The sequence below is a fragment of the Vigna unguiculata genome, chromosome 1, assembly GCF_004118075.2.
Source record: "Vigna unguiculata cultivar IT97K-499-35 chromosome 1, ASM411807v1, whole genome shotgun sequence".
NCBI classification, from domain to species: Eukaryota; Viridiplantae; Streptophyta; class Magnoliopsida; order Fabales; family Fabaceae; genus Vigna; species Vigna unguiculata.
The window spans coordinates 36,602,285-36,623,710 of NC_040279.1; the positions used below are offsets into that span (position 1 = coordinate 36,602,285).

The window sequence follows — 21,426 nt, forward strand, 5'->3', positions numbered from 1 at the left end:
GATTTGTTTGATGTGTCTTTCTGAATTTAGGTTTATGGATTAAGGTTTTAGAATTCTTAAGATGAAGTACAACGATGTGTACTTTAAGTGGATTCTCATATAGAAGAACTAGTATGAGACCCATAGGTACGTATGAGTTTTTTTCGTTTTTGTGTTATTGTTGTTATAGGTATTTTGTTTAAATATTATATAATTTGTTGGTTAAAAATTAGATTAAAGTATTGCTATTATTAATATAATTTATGTGAATTTGTAAATATATCATTTAGATTTTGGCTAATTATGACAATCTGCTTTATTATCTAATTAATATAATTCATAGTTACATAATACATGGTTTATAGTTATACTTTATTTACATTGAAATAACTACATTTGAGAATAAATATGAAGGGTGTAGTTTTGCGGCAAGGTATAGTAATAAGGTGTCTTGTGAACTTTTGTTTCGTGCATATTACATATCGTTATTAAAATAAAATATTGATGTATTGTGAACTTTTGTCTCGTACAAAAATATTGTCCACATATGAATAATCAATTTAAAGAAAAATGGAAAAACGCAAACATATTGTGAAATACATTGAGTTATATATTTTATTGAAATGAAATGCATATTTACATATTGTTGTTAAAATAAAATATAGGAATATTGAAAACTTTGGTCTCCTAGAAAAGTAATGCCCACACATGAATAATCAACTTAAATAATAATGCAAATATAATGTAAGATTGATGTTAACATTTTTAAACAAAAATAAATGTAGTTATTGTTATCAATGTAAACATTAAATTTATAATAACTAATTCTTGGGTAGACGCATTTTATTTTATTTTTGTTTAAAATGTACATTGAGTTATATATTATATTGAAATGAAATGCATATGTACATATTGTTGTTAAAATAAAATATAGGATTATTGAGAACTTTGGTCTCCTGGAAAAGTAATGCCCACACATGAATAATCAACTTAAACAATAATGCAAACATAATGTAAGATTGATGTTAAATTTTTAAACAAAAATAAATACAGTTATTATTATCAATGTAGACATTAAATTTATAATAACCAATTTTTGATGGGCACACAACTTTTTTTTTAATGTACATTGAGTTGTATATTATATTGAAATGAAATGCATATGTACATATTGTTGTTAAAATAAAATATAGGAATATTGAAAACTTTGGTCTCGTGCAAAAGTAATACCCACACATGAATAATCAACTTAAACAACAATGCAAACATAATGTAAGATTGATGTTAACATTTTTAAACAAAAATAAATGCAGGTATTGGTATCAATGTAGACATTAAATTTATAATAACTAATTCTTGGGTAGACGCATTTTATTTTATTTTTGTTTAAAATGTACATTGAATTATATATTATATTGAAATGAAATGCATATCTACATATTGTTGTTAAAATAAAATACAGGAATATTGAGAATTTTGGTCTCGTGCAAAAGTAATGTCAACACATGAATAATCAATTTAAACAAAAATGCAAACATAATGTAAAATTGATGTTAACATTTAAACAAAAATAAATGCAGGTATTGTTATCAATGTAGATATTAAATTTATAGTACTAAATCTTGATGGGTACACACATTTTATTTTATTTTTGTTTAAAATATACATTGAGCTATATATTATATTGAAATGAGATGCATATGTACATATTATTATTTATATTTATAAACTTTATAGTTTGCTAACTATTGTTTTATCTAAAATTATTAATCAAATATTTAACCTCTGAATATATACAAACGAACTAAATAAGATGATATAATAATTCTTCCAAAGTTCACTCTTAAATTAGTTGTAAACAAAAATATACGTAGATGTTGTTATCAACGTAGACATTGAATTTATAATAAAAGTTAACCATAATACATAAATACGAAAGTATTATAGTAATTTTTTTAATATTCAATAAACAATAATATATAAAATAAATAAATAAAAGTATATCTATAAAAATATATAAAGAGATACACTCTTTTATGTCCATGTTTTATTATTCCAGTTTTACTCTTAATATTATTTTTAAAATTATAATATTTTATATATAACAATATATAAAGAGGAGATTGGTGCATATGGGTCATGTTTTTTGTTTTGTTTTTTTTATTTTTTTAAAATAGATTTCATCATTATTATATATTAATAAAAAATTAATTTAAATGTTTATTTTTATCGGATTAATTATATATAATTATTAATTCATTATTTTAGCATAGAATTGATATTATTATATATCAATACGAAGGTCTTCTATGTTTATTCAGTAATATTGCTCATGTCTTTTGGTGAATATAAGAAAAGGTTGATACCATTCAATGGTAATTCAATAATATTGCTCCTAATTTTGTTCAACAGAGTAAATAAACTTTTTTAATATGACAATAAATTGTGGGGAGTGAAAAAATCAAATATTTAATTAAAATAAAAATTTATTATGATTAAAAATTTAAATATAATTTAAATTTTTTGTATTGTATTAAAAAAACAATTAAGTTTGATTAAAGAATTTTGAATATTATTTTTAAATATTTAAATAGAATAATTATATCATATATGTCGTAAAAATTTTAATGCATTAATATCTATATATATATATATAAATAAATTTATAGTTTGGTAACTTTTAATTTTTATTACATTTCAATTTATGATGAATAAGATTTTCATAATAAAAATAGTACTATTACTAAAAGAGAAGTTCCCTTGGTTCTCTGTCCTGCAAAATTGCAAAGCATGCAATATATATAGACGCAAAGAATGAAATAATTACTCCTATCATACATTATTATATCTTTATGCTGCAATAAAGGCATAAAATATTAGTGGTCCAATAAATTTAAAAATATCTTTATTGAAAGTTGTGTTTTCATGAGTTGGAATACGCTCAGATTTAGTAGTACAAAAATTACATTGTTTTACGAGCAGTCATAACTTGCACATTATCCTGGATTACATTTATTTGCAATGCAATCGAAACAATTATAATCTTGAAATATAAAACCATTTACGAGTTATTTATGTAAATCATTTAATAAATATTTATTAATGAATTGGTAAATGTAAACAGTTTTAATCTTGGAGTACGAAACCATTTGCTGAATTTGTAATAATATATTAATTACTTGATTTATAAAATTATTTTATTTGGAATATGTTTATATTGAATATAAATTTTAATATAAATACTAAATAATATTTAGAAATAAATAACAAAAATAATTATTAATCAACCAAATTTCGAAATAGATGATGACAAAAACTCAGTTTGGTAAATTAAATATAAAAATGAAGTTTTCAAGTCTTTCTGAAAATGTATTTTGTGAATATCATTTTTAGTTTTTTTTAAGTGTTGGAATCCAAAAATGTTAGATGATGAAAGCGTGTGAGAGAGATTGAACAATATCTAAAGTAGTGCAATGATGATCAAAGAGAGAAAAGAAATGCAAATGAAGTGTGAAATGTGAAGAGAAGTGAATGTATATTTTGAATATTTTAATCTGAATAGGTTGAATCATGAAAGCGTGTTAGAGATGAAACAATAAATAAAGCAGTTGAAATATTTGGACCAGTGCAATGATGATTATCTGGACCAGTGCAATGATGATTATCTTGAGCAATGCAAATACTAATGAAAAAGTATTTATACAAAGGAGCACCATATTCGGATATCAAGAGAGATTAATTGATTACTTTAATATTTAAATCCCAATCAGTTGAATCACCAGAACACGATGATTTCGAGCCGTTCAAATTAATGGAGCGGTTCAATTATCTATACAGTGGTGCAATGATGATTATCTGGAGTAGTACAAATAATAATTACAGGAATTTATACAAACGTTTATTCAAATTTCGTATCCATCATATAGACGTTACACAAATACATTTAAAATCTCTTCATTGGAAGTCGTGCAAGGTTTATTGAGCAATGATAACTTTAGATTTCTAATGCCATGCAATCTTTAATCTTTCATATTTATCTTGAACGATGATAACTTTAGATTTTCAATACGGTGCAATGTTTCATATTTATTAAATCTTGGACTTTTACATTAAATAATTTTGAAATGCGTTTATTTTAAAAAATTAATATTTAATATTTACGTTAAATGATTTTAATAAAAACTATTTAATAACTAATATTTAATGTACGCGAGTGACATTTTCATTTCAAATTTACTTGAAAATATGTTTCAAATATTATTTCTAGTTTTTAAAATAAACATATTTTATAAAGTTCTTTAACTTTATTTTATAATTAATTATAATTATTTTAAAAATTGTTTAACATTTATTTATAGTTATTTAATATTTTTTGTTTTCAATTATTTGATTCAAGAATTTAACAATTTAATTAATGACTTTGTGAAAAATATATAACATGAAAAAAAAAAGACACATAACTTAATATTAATATGGATATGTATAACTACAAATTTATAAGAAGTTTAAATTAAAATTACATATAAAGTATTAAACTTTAAAAGCAATTTAATGGATAGAGAACTTTGACATTTATATTTTTTTATCACTTTCAACTTTAAAAAGAACTTCACGATGATTCTTTACAGATACGATGTATAGGTACATTTTAATCTAAATGTATTTATTGACATAAAAGCGTAAGAAAAAAAATAACTTTTTTATGAACTAAACTACTTTCTATTAAACTGGACGATCTAAATCTAATAATTAACGGATTTCTAAAAAATGAAATATATTATATTTAAAATCATATTTATTAATAAATAAAGACAATATTTAAAAAAGGAAAAAAGAAGTGATTTTTTTGAATGTGTCTTAATACCTAACAAATTTGGTGCAGAAGAATTAATAACTTTTGTAGAAATGGTGATGTGAAAGGAGGGTAGAAAGGTAAAAAGGAAGAAAGGGTAGTATGGTAATAAAGTAGAAAATGGGGGTAGAAAGAGAAAGAAGCCAGACTGTCCCGCCAAGACAGCGCAAATGTTTGATGAATGAATGGATATCTCTGATTGCCCAATACAACAAAAAATCTCACTCCTTTTTCTTTCTCAATTTTCATCTTTATCTTTCTCCTTTTTATAATTTCTCTCCTCACACTTCTTCTTTTTCTTATTTATTTTTTATAAAAAATAACTACTGAAACTCATAAAGCTATTGTTCAAAAATAAAATAAAAATACTAAAACAACTGTTATGTAATAATACAATGCGAGACAGGTTATTATGAAAAAATTGTACAGGATCGATGGAATATTTTAGACCGTTTATTTGTTTAGATTTGTTTTATATAATGTGCAGTTTGTGTGACAAATACGAGACAGTAATGGACGAAATCACTTGATTAATCTGATTTTTTTTTTTTCATATTTGAATCTCAAATTTAAACAAAATTATTTTATTTTATTTTATTATTCTTTTATAGGTTAAGTATATTTATAGTCTCCGAACTTTAACCTAAAATTAGAATTCGTCCCTGTCTGAAATTTTGATACATTTTGGTCCTTAAACTTTAGAAATGAATTAATATAGTCATTTTAATTTAATTATGTTAACTTTTTTTATGTGTTGAATGCTTTTCCTATTAACATTGGAGTTTTTTACACTCTTTGACACGTTCTTGATTCAATATCTACTGAGAAATATGTTCGACACCTAAAAAAAATTAACGTAATTGAATTAAAAAGACTATATTCATTATTTTTAAAGTTTAGGAACCAAAATACATTAAAATTTCATACAAAAACGAATTCCAATTTTAGATCATACTTCAAAAATTAAAATCATACTTGACCCATTCTTTATTATACCAACACAAGGATAATGGTTGAGAATATGCAAACACAAGGATTATCCATCATTACAAAAAAGTAATTCTGAATTATTTTTCTATTCGTTTGTGTAACTGTATTGATCCTATTTCTCTTAGAAAATTACCATTATTATAAGATAAAAATGAGAATTTTCATGCAAACAAATCACTTTGGTTTTTTGCTGAAGTCTATTTTCCAAATTTTAGAATACGCAGAGTGCATTGGGTGGAGATGTAAATTTATGGTATGGTCCAAAGATAAAAAAGTGAGTGGAGTGGGTTGAGATTAGAAAACTTGAATGCGTGAGGAATTGAACAAACCAAGAAAATTGTTTTCCCATTTATTTTCTTCCTTAGATAATGTGCTACAACACGGTATGTGAAAAACCAGAAACATTGTCACCAAACTAAAGATAGTGTGGTACTTCCTTTTCACTTTATCTAATTTCACTTTGAGGTCAATAAAAAGTGTGCCAAACTGTAATGCAAAGGGAGTTTACCTTTTTGGTAGAGGGTGAAGAAAGCCGAATACAACAAATTTTTTATTGCGAAAAAACTTTTACTCAACTTTTTTGTTGTTGTTATCATGTAATGAATTCATAATCTTATATCTTCTTTTCTATTCAAAATAGTTATAAACACGCCTAACATATTCCTTATAACTACAGCGCATACTAAATTGCTAATATATTAATTATCTATAACGATAAATATATTAATTATTTATAATAGCTAATTTATTAACTATACACAACCACTAACTCATAACTACTATTAAAATTCCAAGAATTAGTTCATTTATGTTCATTCTCAACCCACCGACTACACCCATTTAATACTATTTTTTTTATAAAAAATAATTTTTATTACGATAATTTTATGTTTTCAAAACTTGTCAAATAGAAATCAAATGTTTGAAACAACTTTTTTTCATTTATTATTATTGGGTTATATATATATAAATTTTTTTTATATGTTTTGGTTATATATAGATTATGGTTATATATTGAGAGATTGTAGTTCTATGGTTACATGACATTAGTCATATTTAACATTACTTTTACCCCAAAATCTTAAGATAATAGTGTTATAAATTTTTTATTTTTATATAATGTTTAATTTTATCTATTCTATCAAATATGAGGAATTTAACTCGTACTTGAATTATTTCCAATCATTATTGTGTACGAGATTCCTAGGCTGAGAAAGAGAATGATGGTTGTGATGATTTGCAAAAAATGGTGTGCGAAAGGGTACATTCCTGGGCCACTTTCAAAAGAAGCAGAAACAGTAAAGGTCTGCTCCAAGTATATTCAGTGTCAGATTGTCCCTTTTGGGCTCTCTAATTTGGTATGTATTGTGATAAAAAAAACTTTCATTTTGTATTTAGGTTTTATATTTCCAATATTTGGAGTTAAGTGTATTACTTATGGTGAGATTAATTTTATAGACTTTGCTATGTTTCTCTTAATCCTAAATAACATTGTCTATTGTATTATTTCTAATGAATTTGATTATGTTTTTTTTATCGAAATTTTCTAGTGTGATATAAGCAATTTTAATAATTACAAATAAAGTATATGTTCATGGTTGGACTACCAAAATGCTAAATGTGTAAGTAATTAATCTTGAGATGCATGAAAACATTACAGGTTTAAAAATATTTTATTAAAATATGTTATTATGGGACATGAAAATATTTGAGTGTCAGGTTGTCGTGTGTTTAGACTTTTAAAAAGATATTCTGTGATCTAACAGACGTTACTTTTTAAATGTTATTTTCAAAACATTTTTTTTAACATCAATAATTACAAAATCTCAATGCAAGTTATTCTTTAAATTGATTTTGCAAAAGTAACTCAGGAGCAAATATATTATTGAACACAAGTTATCACACGAAATACATAACTTCAATGTAGTTATTGAAACAAAATTTCCAGTGTGCGTGTGATATATTTGAAATTTGTCATATATTTCTAAAATATTTAATTAAAATGTTTTTTCTGAACATTTTTTTAAAAGAATTAAATAGTAAAAGATAGATTAAAATAGTTTTTATTTATTAAGTATTAATTAATAGTAATTTATAAAATTAAATGCATGGATGAATTGAATTTACTTTTTTAACAGATACATGGAATGTGATTTTTTTTTATGAATAGACTAATAGATAAATTGATATATAGATTTGGCATTCTAATTAAAGATAAGTTGAAGTGGTCAAGTGTAAGTTTGGTTAAAAAGATAATTATCAGAAGTTCTAATTATCATTATCTTTATGTGAGATTTAATAAGTAAAACGAGTATTTCTTAAGATTGTATTTTTGTTTATCTTTTTAAAAGATTATTCGTCGATAGTTAATTTATATTATTAAAAAAAACTAAAATTATGCTACCCTATCACATTGTTTAGTTGATAGAAAATGATTGAAAAGACTATGGAGTTTTGTTGTATAGAATGGTGGCGAAGTTTATTTTAACATCTACTCAATTAAAACTTTCATTAGTCTATTGTTTAAATTGACTAAAAAATATATGAAAAATTAGAAAAAAGTAAACATATAATCTGTTAAAAAATATACTTTAATCTTTAACCAAATTCATAATATTAATATATTTTATTTTATTTTACTCTATTTTTCTTCAATCAAACACTTTCTAAAACTTTTTTTCTTCTTTCATTCTCATTATTTTCTCAGAAATTATACATGAGTTAAGATAATATGGAATAGAATAAAGGAGATTTTCTCATCAAGCACACACATTGCATCCCTTGCTAACTTTTCATCTCCAAACTCTTTGATACAAGAAATTTCTTCATTACATTAAAACTAATCCTCTGCACCCTAAAAAGAATAATTCCATGCTCTGTAGCTAAACTTTGACCTCATTTGATTCTTCTTAATTAGAATGTTAACTTGCACAAGGAGCGCTCTTAAATCAGCCTCTGACGCCTTCTGTAAACCTTACCAAACCTATTAGACGCACTTGGGCAATTGGTACTCCTTGTAACTTGATTCATGAAGAGTTGATGTCTGCCAAAGTTCATAATAAGGTTAAATTTTGATAAAATTGTTGAGATGATACGATACTAATCACTTCACTGGGAAGACAATGCTTTTACTTGTTCCTCAGGGATGAAAAATAGGCTCGTTACATGCAAATATGCCAAAAGATTACACCTAAGTTGTCTGAAACATAATACAAGGCATATAGTAAGTTGTGCTTGAGCCAATGGACAAGGCTCTTGAAATAACTCCAAATTGGACAAATCAGGTCACAATAATTAATTGTGATCTGAAAAGTCAGTAGTAGATACATCCTTTCTTGTTCATCATTGAGATAGTCTCACTTTATAAGAGCTTTCTCCTGTGATTAACTTAGAATTGAGGCATAATGTGAAAGAGGGAATGTAATTAAAACCGTGGGTTCATACAGTAATTTCAACAACGCAATGTCGGTTTTCCACAATTTTTTTGGGGTTTAGACCCTTGGTATCCGGAAATCATTTTGAACTCAATTTAAGTTATCCTTCGGTGTTTTTATTCTAAGCCAGAAAATCATTGTTGTGGGAAACAGCTATACAGGGTTGAGTTGAGATCAAAGGTGGCATTTATATAGCTAGGCTAATATATCAAACAAGGTTAAAAATGGAAAAAAGAATGTAGAGAAGAATTCCTTGTGTTTGCAGAGTTGTGAACAAATATATAACATAAATACGAAGGAAAAATGACTCCTAAATGTGTCATCATACCTCTCCAGTTCCAATTTTTGGATTACAATTCCATTCAGAACAAGCTCTGAACTGTAAACTGCAGTTCCTGTAATTTGTGTAGTCCATAAGAGTTATGTTATGATACACTGATACACAATGAAACATCAATTATCAAGAAGGTGATACTAAAGTTCAAAACCTTTCTTAAATAAACGGTGGCATATTGCATAGTCGTCTTCACAAGAAAGAATCAACAGATCATCCAAGATATTATCATTCATGTCAGCACACACCTCACTTTGATCTACTACCTGAAGTTGCAAGACAATAAATACATGAACTAATTTTTGAAAATGGGGGAAAGGTGGGAATCACAAAATAATAATAGCCCAAACACGCCTAATATTGCAGCCACAAATAAGGTGCAGTTGTGTTGTGGAGTGGCATGCATTGGTGAATATGCATACCTGGCCATGAACAGCTGTGACCAAACTTGCAATCACTTCCTTATCAGGTTTAATATGTGGCGTGATGTAAACTCTTTTACCCTGTAAAGGCAAGAAACCAGATTTTGAGCAAATATCATAAATGCAAGAATTTGGGCGTAGTAGAAGATCATATGAATACCTTTAGGAGTGGCTTTTCTCTTGCGAGAGCAAGAGAAACTGGCATGTTGAAGCCCATTTCCTTTTCCTTTTTCATATCCCTCAGAATGTAATTTTTCTCGTCAATAAAACAGTTGGCTTGTCCACAGCTCTCGAGCCATAAGTGATTCACAACTAATTTCCCAAGAGCGATGACTTCCAACATATTCTTTGTGCGTGTAAATTTGTCAGCTACGAAATGTGTGGCCTCCATTGAACTTGTTGCAACAGATATATTGAGACGTTTCAGTATCTGCAAGGAGGGAAAATAGTAATTCACTAGCCAGTCATGAACATTTAGCATCTTCTATCACAAATATAAAATCCATGGCTAACCTTTGTTTGCCGCTTAATGATACTGTCATCCAAATGCTGACTAAACAGAACTCGAACGTCTGCCATACCTCTATGATGTCTCAGATCTTTCCACATCATATCTGACATGGACTCAGGAACTCCTAATCTTGTAAGCTCTTTCAAAAGTGAAGACTTAGGCTGGGTTTTTACACACAGTTTTTTGTGATGCTCAATGTATGAATGCTTCACATTTGAAACTTTTACACCTTCACTTGGCACAACTGTAGCTCGAACTCCTGATCTTGATTGTGCAACACTTTCGTTTGATGATCTTTCAACATGTGCCAACAATAAAGGGTGCGTATCAGGCAAGTTTTGTTCCTTCATTGCATCACTAGATGAGCCTGGTGGCACAAAGTTCCCCTGTAACAAGCATCTGGCATCATCAACACATGAAGCATCGGTCAGGTCCTCTAGACTTCTAGTGGAGAAGATATTGTTTTCTTTTCCATCAATACACATTACAGATGATGCATTGAGATTCGTTCCCGCATTAGCCCCCCTTCTTTTCCCTCTTGATCTTTTTGGATAAACCCAATAATCAGTCCATGAAAAACTGCGGGTTGCTGATAACTGTGGGCTAACTTCGGTCAGATGATTCAACTTGACTTTCTTAGCAAGCATACATGAATTGGAAAAGAATGTAAGACGCTTAGTCCTAGCACCCAACTTCACTGGATCAGCCACTAAATCAGTCCCCTTTCTCTTGTGTTTAATACCCTTCTCCTTGACAACTGTTCTCCTCTGTACAATGGCTTGGTTGATCTTTGATTCTTGGATGTCTACTCTCATTGTTCCTATGTTCGGATTCTTCTTCGGCAGCAGGTCTTAAACTTGTATATTCTCCCAGTGGGCAAACCTCTTCAAGCAATACATGTTTACTGCATTCTGGCATACTATTATTATTTTCAAACCGCCCCTCAGCTGCTGACTTGCTTTTCATAATTTGTTTCATTTTGCCCGAGACAACATTTGACTCCTGTTTGTCAGTGTGCTTGCAAGATGAGATAGAAGTTAATTTACTAAATCTAGAGGAGGATGCCTTTTTCTTATTTGATTTTATCTTGATAGAATGTAAACTAGGATTCTGAATATTTGAAGAATTTTTCAGATGATTTTCATTTTCTGTGAAATCAGCCAAAGAGCCGTCTATTGCATTCTCTGGTTGATGGGTATCATTGAACTGGCAGCCATAAGGGGGCATTAAAGCTAAGGCATTCATTGCTTCAGCAGCTATTTGAGTGCCTAAACCAATATCAGACATGTCCTCTACATGTGTTAGACTGGAATAAACATTAGCATTCTCTCTTACAGAACTTGGTTGAACACTCATTTCCTTTAGAGAGTTATTATTTCCAATTGCCATTCTCGGTCCCCGGCCTAACTTCTCATCAAATGTATTACTTGTACTACAGTTTCCTTGGCTCTGAAGATGGCCACCTTTTTTCCTTCTTCTCGCATATGTTTGTTTGTATCTTCCAAAACTTGATGATGCTTCAATTTTTTGACCAAACATACGACCTCTGTTGACATGTTGGCAACTGTCCACCCATTTGAAAGGTTTTTTCTCTTCAATTTTAGTTCGGGCTTTAATTTTCTTGGCAAGATTTAGTGGTCCTCTTGCATTGAGGACATGGGGTGATTTCTCCCTAGCGGTCTTTCCACAATGAATTTCTTGAAACAAGTCCATATCATTTGACGACAAGTACTGATCCACAAAGCCAAGAGCAGCCTGGGTTGAATTCCCAGGCTCTGGTGACTGAATGTGACTTAGCGTTGCAGGTGGATATAAACGGTTTTTGTCATCAAAGCTGTCCGAATCAACTAAAGCTCTTTTGTCGCCTTCAAGCATATTATGTTCTTGAAAAATTAATTCATTCATGAATCATGAAGTGCTCCATAATTTATAAAGATACCGTAGAAAAAATAACTAAAATTTATTACAAAGACAGAAACAAAGTAGACAATATTAAAATCTAGATAACAAACACATACCAGCAGTAGAGTTCCCAAAAGTGGTGGTGTTTGCTTCTACTTGCTCACAAGGTGGCTTGGGCAGTCTTTTCTGGAAGAGTGTCGAAGGAATTTTCATTGTTGGACTAGTTTCATCCTCAAGAAATTCTTTGCCAACATGTCTGTCACTCATTTCTTCATCCTCGCTATCAAGAACATATTGTTCATACTCGCAACTTTTGCCTGTTGCCATGTCCTCTGTAAGCTCGGGATCCTCTACAATCTCAGTGTCCAGATTGAGATTTTCAAACTCCGTTTCAGTGAAAGGGCTATTGAACACCAAGGTGTCCTGAAAGAGAGCAGTTTCCCTAAATGGATCATCGTCACTTGCAAATTGAACTTTATATCCTATTTGTAGCGAAACAGCATTCTTATCAATATAAGCAAGTTCTACGACTCAATCCATAATCTTTCACATGCGGAATCATAAGCACAACTTTCGCAGTTACTCGTTAATTACTTGCATGCCTATCCTATCCTATCCCAGTAAAAACGTTTCAACTCAACCTGAAGCGTTGTTACAAATTACAATCAGCCACATTATAAATTATCATTGAATATAATCTGTTACCAGATGAAGCGCCCTACACATTAAATTCAATATGATCAAAGAACAAACAACTTGCTGTCTTCCACATTTTAATGATCAAAATCATCGAAATAACAGTAAAAAAGTTTACAACAAAAAAAAAAATAATGTAGATGATGATTGCAGTAACGTCAATAACGAAACAAGAAAAATGGAAGATTACCGGTAGGGGGTGACGAAGTTTGAGAGTGAGGCGAAGAAACCCCGACCATTAGAAAGGTAACTATGTTTATCTTTACTTAATAAAATTTGAATATTCTTGAAAAACACGGCATAGATGAATGATGAATTGGGTGGCAATGGAGTTGAAATAAAACCCTAATGCTGCGATCAGAGCGCTAAACAACGAAGAACGCTAACTTGTGAAATTGAAATGCCCTTCATTTGGGATGAAATCAAAATCAAATGCAAATAAAATAAGGGTAAACTTTTGTTTTGGAGGGAAACCATTTCCTGTTCTTATTATTACTTTATAAAATAAATTTAAATACACTTTTCCTTCCTTAAATTTTATATTTTCTATTAATTGGTGTAGGTTTTTTTGAAGGGTAAAACTTAAATGCAATAGCATTTGGTTCGCCAGTCTGATATAATTTTTTTCAAATTTATCAAAAGCATATTAATTTTAAAAAGTTACAAGTTAAAAAAATTTAACAAATTTGAAGCTTAACACTTTTTTTATGTTTACATTCAACTGTTTATAATATATTACTTTTTTTTAAATGTTAAATATGACTTTAAATGTCTATTTATTTTTAATATTTAAGTTAAAAAGGTGTCTTTATACATTACTTGTTTGGGTTAAATATGTATTTGGTCTCTCAAGTTCCAGTGAATTTTGGAATTAGTCCCTCTTCGAAACTTTATACCAATTTAGTCATTCATTTTTAGAAATACATGAATTTAGTCCTTCTTACCAATTTTTGTGAAGTTTATTTGACATTTTAAACATATTTTATGATAATATTTGACTTAACATTAAAGCGAAAATGTGTCAAACGGTATAAACAATTCAAATATTATCATGAAATGCGCTTGAAACGTCAGATAAACTTAACAAAATTTAGTTAAAATGATTAAATTTACGCATTTTAAAAGATAAAGGACTAAATTGGTATAAAGTTTCAAAAATGGACTAATTCTAAATTTCACCGAAATTTTAGGGAACAAAAACATATTTAACCCTACTTTTCTTTTTTTATGGTCCATTTTTTTTCTTACATCAACGAGATACTGTTGCTCTGTGTCGGTTCCTATAGATTTGTCAATTTAAGTATTTGTTTTACGGGTTTTCTTTAATATCTAAGCCAATCATTTTTTTTATTTTGAATTTGCACAAATAATTAGAAATGTCGCAAATGAGTCGCAAAGACGTTGATCAAGAGTGTTCTTTAAATACAATTTCACACTTTTTTAATATATACATATATGATGAGAAATAAATTCATCTTCATAGATATTGTCTAAGTTTCATTTTAACACAAAATTCTTATTAGGCATGAGTATTATGAATGATATCTACATATCCATCTCTTCCTCATTTTCATACTATATTCAATGCCATTAGTATTTTGTAGGGATGGCAATGCGGGACGGCCCGGTTCGGCCCGTTTAGATCCGGTCTGCATAAGGCCCGCAAAACACGGACTGGCTCGCCCTGTCTCGCATACTCCTTGGCCCGCGGGTCCGCAGGCCGATCCACTTCTTGTTTTTCTTTTTTTTATGATAAAACTTGTAGTGTTTAAAAATTGGAAAACTTTAAAAAGTTCACAAAATTACGTAAAGACTTTGGGAAATTAGATGATAAATTGATAATTTAACATTTTCATCATATTCATACTATGACATACACAATGTATTCTTTAAATTTTAGAACATTAAAAATTACATAAATTACATAATACTTGTCTTTTCCAGTTATACAAGAATTTAAAACGTTAATGCAAGAGTCCATAAAAGAAGTAATTAATATACACAAGAGCAAGTTTTTTTTTTTTTTTATGCGGGCTTGTAGGCCGGCCCGCGCGGGCCGCAGACCTATGCGGGCCGAGCGGGCTTATGCGAGCTGAGCGGGCCTATGCGGGGCGAGCTCGCACAAGCCTACGGGCTCACTATCCTGGCCCGTCCCGCGTTTTTTCTGCGGGCCGGGCCCGCGGACCAGACCCTAATTGCCATCCCTAGTATTTTGATTTCTATTTTCCTTTAAATTACAAAAATAGTCTTATTTTATTATATATCCTAATTATATATATATATATATATTATAAATTTTATTAAATCCAAAATACTTGATCTCCTTTTTATGTTATTTCAAATTAAATGTTAATTAAAATTAACAAATTATTAATAGTATTTTTAATTATTTTTCTTTTTAATATGTATTAGTATACTTATAAATGAAAAATTAACGATATCCATATAAATGAAAATTAAATATATTCCTACTAAAATTTTAATGGTATAAAAATATAGTAAACTAATTTATATTTTGATTAAAATTACGTTTTAAATAAATATTTAAATATAGTTATATTATTTGGAATATGTGTAGAATATAAATTAAAATTAAGCATTTAAAATTAATAGTATAAGTATATTTTTTAATTCTTATTGTATAATTATCTGTAAAATTTAATTAATATTTTTAAAAATATTTTTAGTAAAAAATAAGTTTTTAATTATTATAAATTAAATAAAATTTAAATAAATATTATAAAAACTAATAATTTCAATAAACTTGTAGCATTGTATTAATTTTTACCTTTATTTACTTGACCAACATCTATTATAATGTTAATGTTATAAATGCATGCTTCCAGATGTATTTTATTAGTATTATTATTATAACGTTAGTTTTGTTAAATTTTAAATTTATTATTATGTAACTACAATTAATATATATATATATATATATTATTTTAAAATAAGAGTTCAATATGTTTCTTATTTTCAAACAAATTTAAAAAATGGTGTTTTATTTTTAAATTAAATTATGTATTATTTGATTTATGTATTTTATAAAATTATGTAAGATATTATTTTTAATAAATAATATATAATGTTTATATTTATAATATTTTTTGAAACTTCATTTATTATGTGAGAAACATTCTATATATACGAAAATGTTTAATATTACTTTAAATTGAGATAGAAGAAAATCATATTTAAACCTTAAAAGAATTATTAAATATATATTAATGGAGATGAAAAAGAAAAAAAAGTGAAAAAAGAAAACATTAAATCAGTCAATTTGAATAAAATAAAAGGTAAAATAAAGACTAATCATTCTGGTGTATGTTTATGATGTATCGATACTTAGGTGACACATATACTTTATAATATTTTAATTATCAATCAAGTATCTAATTTATATAATTTATATAGTTATAGTACATTATAATAAAATATTCGAATAATAACTAATTTGAGTGACAACAAATAATTAGTTACTATATAGGAACCAATTTGACAATTAAAATAGTTCAAAAAAATTATAATTGATCTCTAAATTGATAATTAAAATAGTCTCAATTATAAATTGGTTTTTAGATTGGTCTAACATTAACTAACAGGTTTTGGCTACCAAAATAATTGGTAGCCAAAATAATTGGTCTCTAATTAGAAAATTTGGATTCACACATTAACAATCACATATTTACTATGTTTGTAAGAATTATTGTAAAATTTTCAATATTCATATATCACGTATCGTATCATATTATTTTAAAAATAAATATATTGACATATCAGATACGTGATATCTGATACACGTATCGTATTTATACATCATTTCTGAATAGAATTTTTATAATAATTACATTACATATATAATTTTAGCTATATTGACCAAATTGCCCTTCATCATTTTATAAGATAGCATTGACTACACTCTTCTCTGGCCTGACAGGGACCCAAAGCTCATGTTCAGAGCTTCTGGTGTATGGCTCTGCATTTCAGCAAAATTTCCCCAGAAATCATGATAAGAATGGGTTTGAGGTTGGTTTCATACTTTCTGTCTTTCACTTGTTTCTCTGTTTTAATTATTCCCTTTCACCATCTCTTAAGTTTGATGTTTAAAAAAAATTATGTATTAGATATTAAAAAAAGTTATTAGTTATTGTGCTCGCACTTTCCACTCTGTCCACTGTTGAATTCTTTGACTCACCTATCTGTTAATCGAAATATTTTCTTTACTTGTCCACTTTGCGAGGTGGATGAATTGTGTGCAGAGTTAACATCTAGGTTGATGAAATAAATGACTTATTTTTTTTTTTATACTAACCTTTGATCCTGCATGAGGATATTTTCTTTTGGTTCTTTGATTTTTTTTTTTTTTTTCATGTTATGAATACTGCTACAACTTAGTTTTTGTTTCTGGTAATTGCTAGAAATAGTGCCAACATTTCCTATTCAAGGGCTTTGTTTGCTGAGAGCTTCCACAGGCTGTTGTCTACTCAGACTTCAGGGTATGGAAATTTAACCAATTGTTTCTCTTGTCTTTGATTTACATTTCCGTTTTTCAACTTAACATATGATGGCAAACCATCAGTGATTCTGATCTGAGTAATTGCAACCATTAAGGTTGATTATGGAATTTTCTGTGAAAACAAGCAAAGGGGCGAGTTACTGAATATGTTCCTTAAGTGCATTATAATTTATATTTCTGTCATGCTGTGTATGTTTTTGGAGAGGACTATAAAGATGAACAATGAATATTTTTCCCCATTAAGACACCAGACTTCTATTTTAGTGTAACCAAAGGATGGATTTGGGGCTTCTGTTTGGCACCTAATAAGTCACCCGAGTATTGGGTTTACCATTTTAGGATAAAGTGGTACTTTCAATTACCAGCCTATTGATGGGTTTTTTTCACTGTTGTGGTGTATTATCTATATGTTGTCACAATGGTCTAAACTGTCACCAAGACGAATTTAACTCTAACTCTGATACACTAATAGGTAACCTCGAAGCATTGTGTTTATAAGTATCTTTTCTTATATAATCATTTCGACTAATGTGAGATTTAGATTCATAGTTAGATTATTCTGACTCCTATATCCAAACCAAAGATTGAACCCTTGATTTTGGTTTAGGGACTCAATTGTTGAGACACCAATACATCTTTTGGTGACATACTAATCTTTGACGGGGCATCAAAGACTCCACAACCTTTTAGTCCTGAATTTCTGCTTCCACCAATTATTAGATACATATCATATCATACTCAGCATGCTACAAATGTTAACTTGCGGCTTTAATTCACATTTGATGTTGAAATAATTCAAAATCCTTCTACAAAGTCATCCTACTAATCCTCTTACGAGATAGAGCATTGGATCTTTTTAAGTTTCCGAAATATTGATGAATGTATTTACTTTTTTTCTTAATACGTTTTTTCATGAAGTATTAGAAAGATTTGTGTTGTGGGATGATATAGCTTTGCTCTGTGATCTGGTGGTTCAGGAAGCTACAAGACAAGGTTGCACTTATCACTGGAGCAGCTAGTGGAATAGGAAAGGCCACAGCCACCAAATTTATCAATAATGGAGCTAAGGTTATTATTGCTGATATTAATCAACAGCTTGGTGAGGAGACGGCAAAAGAACTAGGATCTAATGCCACTTTCATAACATGTGATGTCACTCAAGAGTCAGACATATCCAATGCTGTTGAATTTGCCATTTCTAAACACAAACAACTTGATATCATGTACAACAATGCAGGGGTAGCCTGCAAAAGTCCTCTGAGCATCGTTGACCTGGACATGGCCTTGTTTGACAAAATCATGGACATAAATGTTCGTGGTGCTGTGGCAGGTATCAAACATGCAGCACGTGTGATGATCCCACGTGGAAGTGGGTCTATTCTGTGCACAGCAAGTGTCACAGGTGTGATGGGAGGTCTGGCTCAGCACACTTACTCAATATCTAAGTCTGCAGTCGTAGGCATTGTTAAATCTCTGGCTTCTGAGTTATGCAGGCATGGAATCCGAGTCAATTGCATATCACCTTTTGCCATCCCAACACCTTTTGCTCTGGAAGAAATGAGTCAGATATATTCTCATGTTGATAGTCAGAGACATGTGGATATTATTCACAATTCTAGTGTCCTAAAGGGTGTCTATTGTGAACCCGATGATGTTGCTAATGCTGCACTTTTTCTTGCGTCCAATGATGCCAAGTATGTCAGTGGACACAACTTGGTTGTCGATGGGGGTTTCACATCTTTTAAGAATTTGGACTTTCCTGCACCAGATCAAGTGAAGTAGAACTTTGTTCAAATTATATTTAGATAAAGGTAACAATGATGGAAAACCATCTTGCAATTTCAAATTTTTAATAAAAAATTCAGTGAGAGTGAGTCAATTTCATTTATTTCAGTACTCTTCTAAATACATCCAAGTTTAGCGTTTGAGTGGCGACCCCAAATGATATCAGTTTCACACCCAAAAAGGATGGGAAACCCATGCAAGCATCATGAGCCAGTTCAAATGCTTTGAGGCACCCTAAATAAACATGCTATCATAAGTGATACTTTTTGTAGTTCTGTATTTTCATTCAAAAGGAATTAGAGATAGAAAAGCGTTGTAGTGGGAGTTTCTGTTGAATCAGTCCTGTGTATGGCTGAACCAGTCATTTCAGGCCCTTCATTACCTAGTGATACAAGAATAAAACCTTTCATGTTTACCTTCAGTTTTTAACATTATAAGAGATGCTATAGCCGTAGTCAACTTTGAAAGGATGATAAAGCTTTTGATTCTCAGAGCACTTTTTGGTGCGCCCTCTGTTAACTTTATTGAATCTTGTAATTTAACCAATCAAGCTTCCATCAATAGCCTTCTTTATAATAAACTTTACAGCACCAATGGACTACTTGACAAAGGGAATCGCACTTTATAAGATGCTAAAACTAACATAGCTTAAATCAGCCTGGAATCTGTCAGATGATTGAAACTTAGGAACAACCATTTTGCAAATGTTCATGATTTCTACTAACACCACAATTACATTCAGTCGAGTATGAATAAAAAACCTATGCAAAAGCTTTAGTTCTCGTGTTTTAGGGAGAATACAAGGTTTACTTCCCTTTTCTCCTTCAAAATTGTTGGAGAAAAATTTTGGTTCATACGATGAAGACTGGTTCTTGATAAGATTCGAGAGATTAATAGTTGATCATTAGTGAAATACTGACATGATAATGAATTTCCCAATCTCACTGAAAAGAAACCATTTGAGATTCATTTCCTTTTCAGCAAACTCAGAAATAACACCATAGTAATAAGATCACAAGATTCCGTGAAATGGCCTATACCAGAACATTTTCCAGGTATTAAAGTTATAATGCCAATAAAGATACACGATTGTATTATAACCAAATCAAACCAAAACGAGCAAATTAGAGGCAATGAAATTCAAATCGATTGAGAGAACTGTTCTATCCGTTGAGCAATGAGGTCAATAGCAGCATTTGCTGATGAGAATGCCCCATGGAAACTCTCTTTGTAGTTAATAGACTCCAGTTCACGGGCCATCTTCAACAGAATCTCACCCAGGTCTGTTTGCTTCTGTAGCAAAGAATTGTAGTATGAGTTGGCAGCCACTCGGCTTATTTCCACATTGGTTTCTTCTGGACAGTACTCATCATCCAACCATTTATGCAAAGTAACCCTAAGCCATTCTGATTCCTGATAAGTGAAAAAATAAAAACATGCTATAATTTATCTCCGACCACTTGTTCTCTAAACTTGTCGATAATTGAAAACCAATATCAATTTGGATTTGACAGCAACAAAAAAAGAAGTACCTGCAAGGAAATTGTTGGTTGTAACCAATGGTTAGGGACTCTGAGGTCCTCAACTTGGTCATCGGATTCTGTGAATGGGTGAGAACGGGATCTGACCCGTGTGGGCGAATGCGTCGGAGTATAGCATAGAGTTAGTGAAGAAGAAGCATGTTGGTTAGTCAGAGTTACTGCAATGGAAGATGGGGTGAATGCGATTGTGCGAGGGATGACCGGCGACACGATCATGTGCTGACCCAGATTTAGTTTCGAGGTTGTCATTATGGACACTGTTGTCTCCTCTCGCTTTCTCTACATAAAAAACACAACTACTAATACGGACCATTCATTCGTAAACACGTAACTATTTTGGATGAGGTCATGTCCCACCACTCGCGGGAGCTGTGCAATTATTCAGATTTCTAAAAGAATGTTCTTTTAACCTTCTAGGATTTTTATTTTTTTTATAGTCGCAAGTTTGTAGGAACCAGAAAAAT

General features: G+C 29.6%; 3 protein-coding genes across 5 annotated transcripts; 1 reads left to right on the plus strand and 2 right to left on the minus strand.

Moving 5' to 3' along the window:
- Positions 1 to 8,529: 8,529 nt before the first annotated feature.
- LOC114162781 lies at positions 8,530 to 12,901 on the minus strand. Its single transcript, XM_028046762.1, is given in 8 exon segments — positions 8,530 to 8,864; positions 9,584 to 9,650; positions 9,744 to 9,855; positions 10,012 to 10,092; positions 10,172 to 10,441; positions 10,525 to 11,278; positions 11,280 to 12,405; positions 12,541 to 12,901. Coding segments are annotated over 8 exon segments (2,721 nt in total). The 5' UTR covers positions 12,752 to 12,901; the 3' UTR covers positions 8,530 to 8,764.
- A 4,133-nt stretch (positions 12,902 to 17,034) lies between these two features.
- Positions 17,035 to 19,891, plus strand: LOC114194532 (zerumbone synthase). 3 transcript variants are annotated; one of them, XM_028084843.1, is made up of 4 exons: positions 17,035 to 17,146; positions 17,539 to 17,616; positions 18,614 to 19,447; positions 19,531 to 19,891. In XM_028084843.1, exons 1-3 carry the CDS (start codon positions 17,091 to 17,093, stop codon positions 19,416 to 19,418), a joined length of 939 nt encoding a protein of 312 aa, XP_027940644.1. In that variant the 5' UTR covers positions 17,035 to 17,090; the 3' UTR covers positions 19,419 to 19,447; positions 19,531 to 19,891. The 3 variants fall into 3 exon arrangements, with proteins under 3 accessions (XP_027940644.1, XP_027940634.1, XP_027940652.1); XM_028084833.1 differs by having other exon boundaries at positions 18,614 to 19,888; XM_028084851.1 differs by lacking the exon at positions 17,539 to 17,616 and having other exon boundaries at positions 18,614 to 19,888.
- A 465-nt stretch (positions 19,892 to 20,356) lies between these two features.
- Positions 20,357 to 21,243, minus strand: LOC114194547. Its single transcript, XM_028084861.1, has 2 exons — positions 20,954 to 21,243; positions 20,357 to 20,834 (listed from the first exon to the last, which is right to left on the minus strand). Exons 1-2 carry the CDS (start codon positions 21,209 to 21,211, stop codon positions 20,562 to 20,564), a joined length of 531 nt encoding a protein of 176 aa, XP_027940662.1. The 5' UTR covers positions 21,212 to 21,243; the 3' UTR covers positions 20,357 to 20,561.
- Between the last annotated feature and the right edge of the window lie 183 nt (positions 21,244 to 21,426).

Excerpts from the sequence above, each read along its gene's own strand:
- LOC114194532 (XM_028084843.1), top strand. The coding sequence starts at position 17,091 with ATGGCTCTGCATTTCAGCAAAATTTCCCCAGAAATCATGATAAGAATG. Across the intron at positions 17,147-17,538 it reads ATGATAAGAATGGGTTTGAG|AAATAGTGCCAACATTTCCT; the intron begins GTTGGTTTCATA and ends GGTAATTGCTAG. Across the intron at positions 17,617-18,613 it reads TTGTCTACTCAGACTTCAGG|GAAGCTACAAGACAAGGTTG; the intron begins GTATGGAAATTT and ends CTGGTGGTTCAG.
- LOC114194547 (XM_028084861.1), bottom strand. The coding sequence starts at position 21,211 with ATGACAACCTCGAAACTAAATCTGGGTCAGCACATGATCGTGTCGCCG. Across the intron at positions 20,835-20,953 it reads AACCAACAATTTCCTTGCAG|GAATCAGAATGGCTTAGGGT; the intron begins GTACTTCTTTTT and ends TTCACTTATCAG.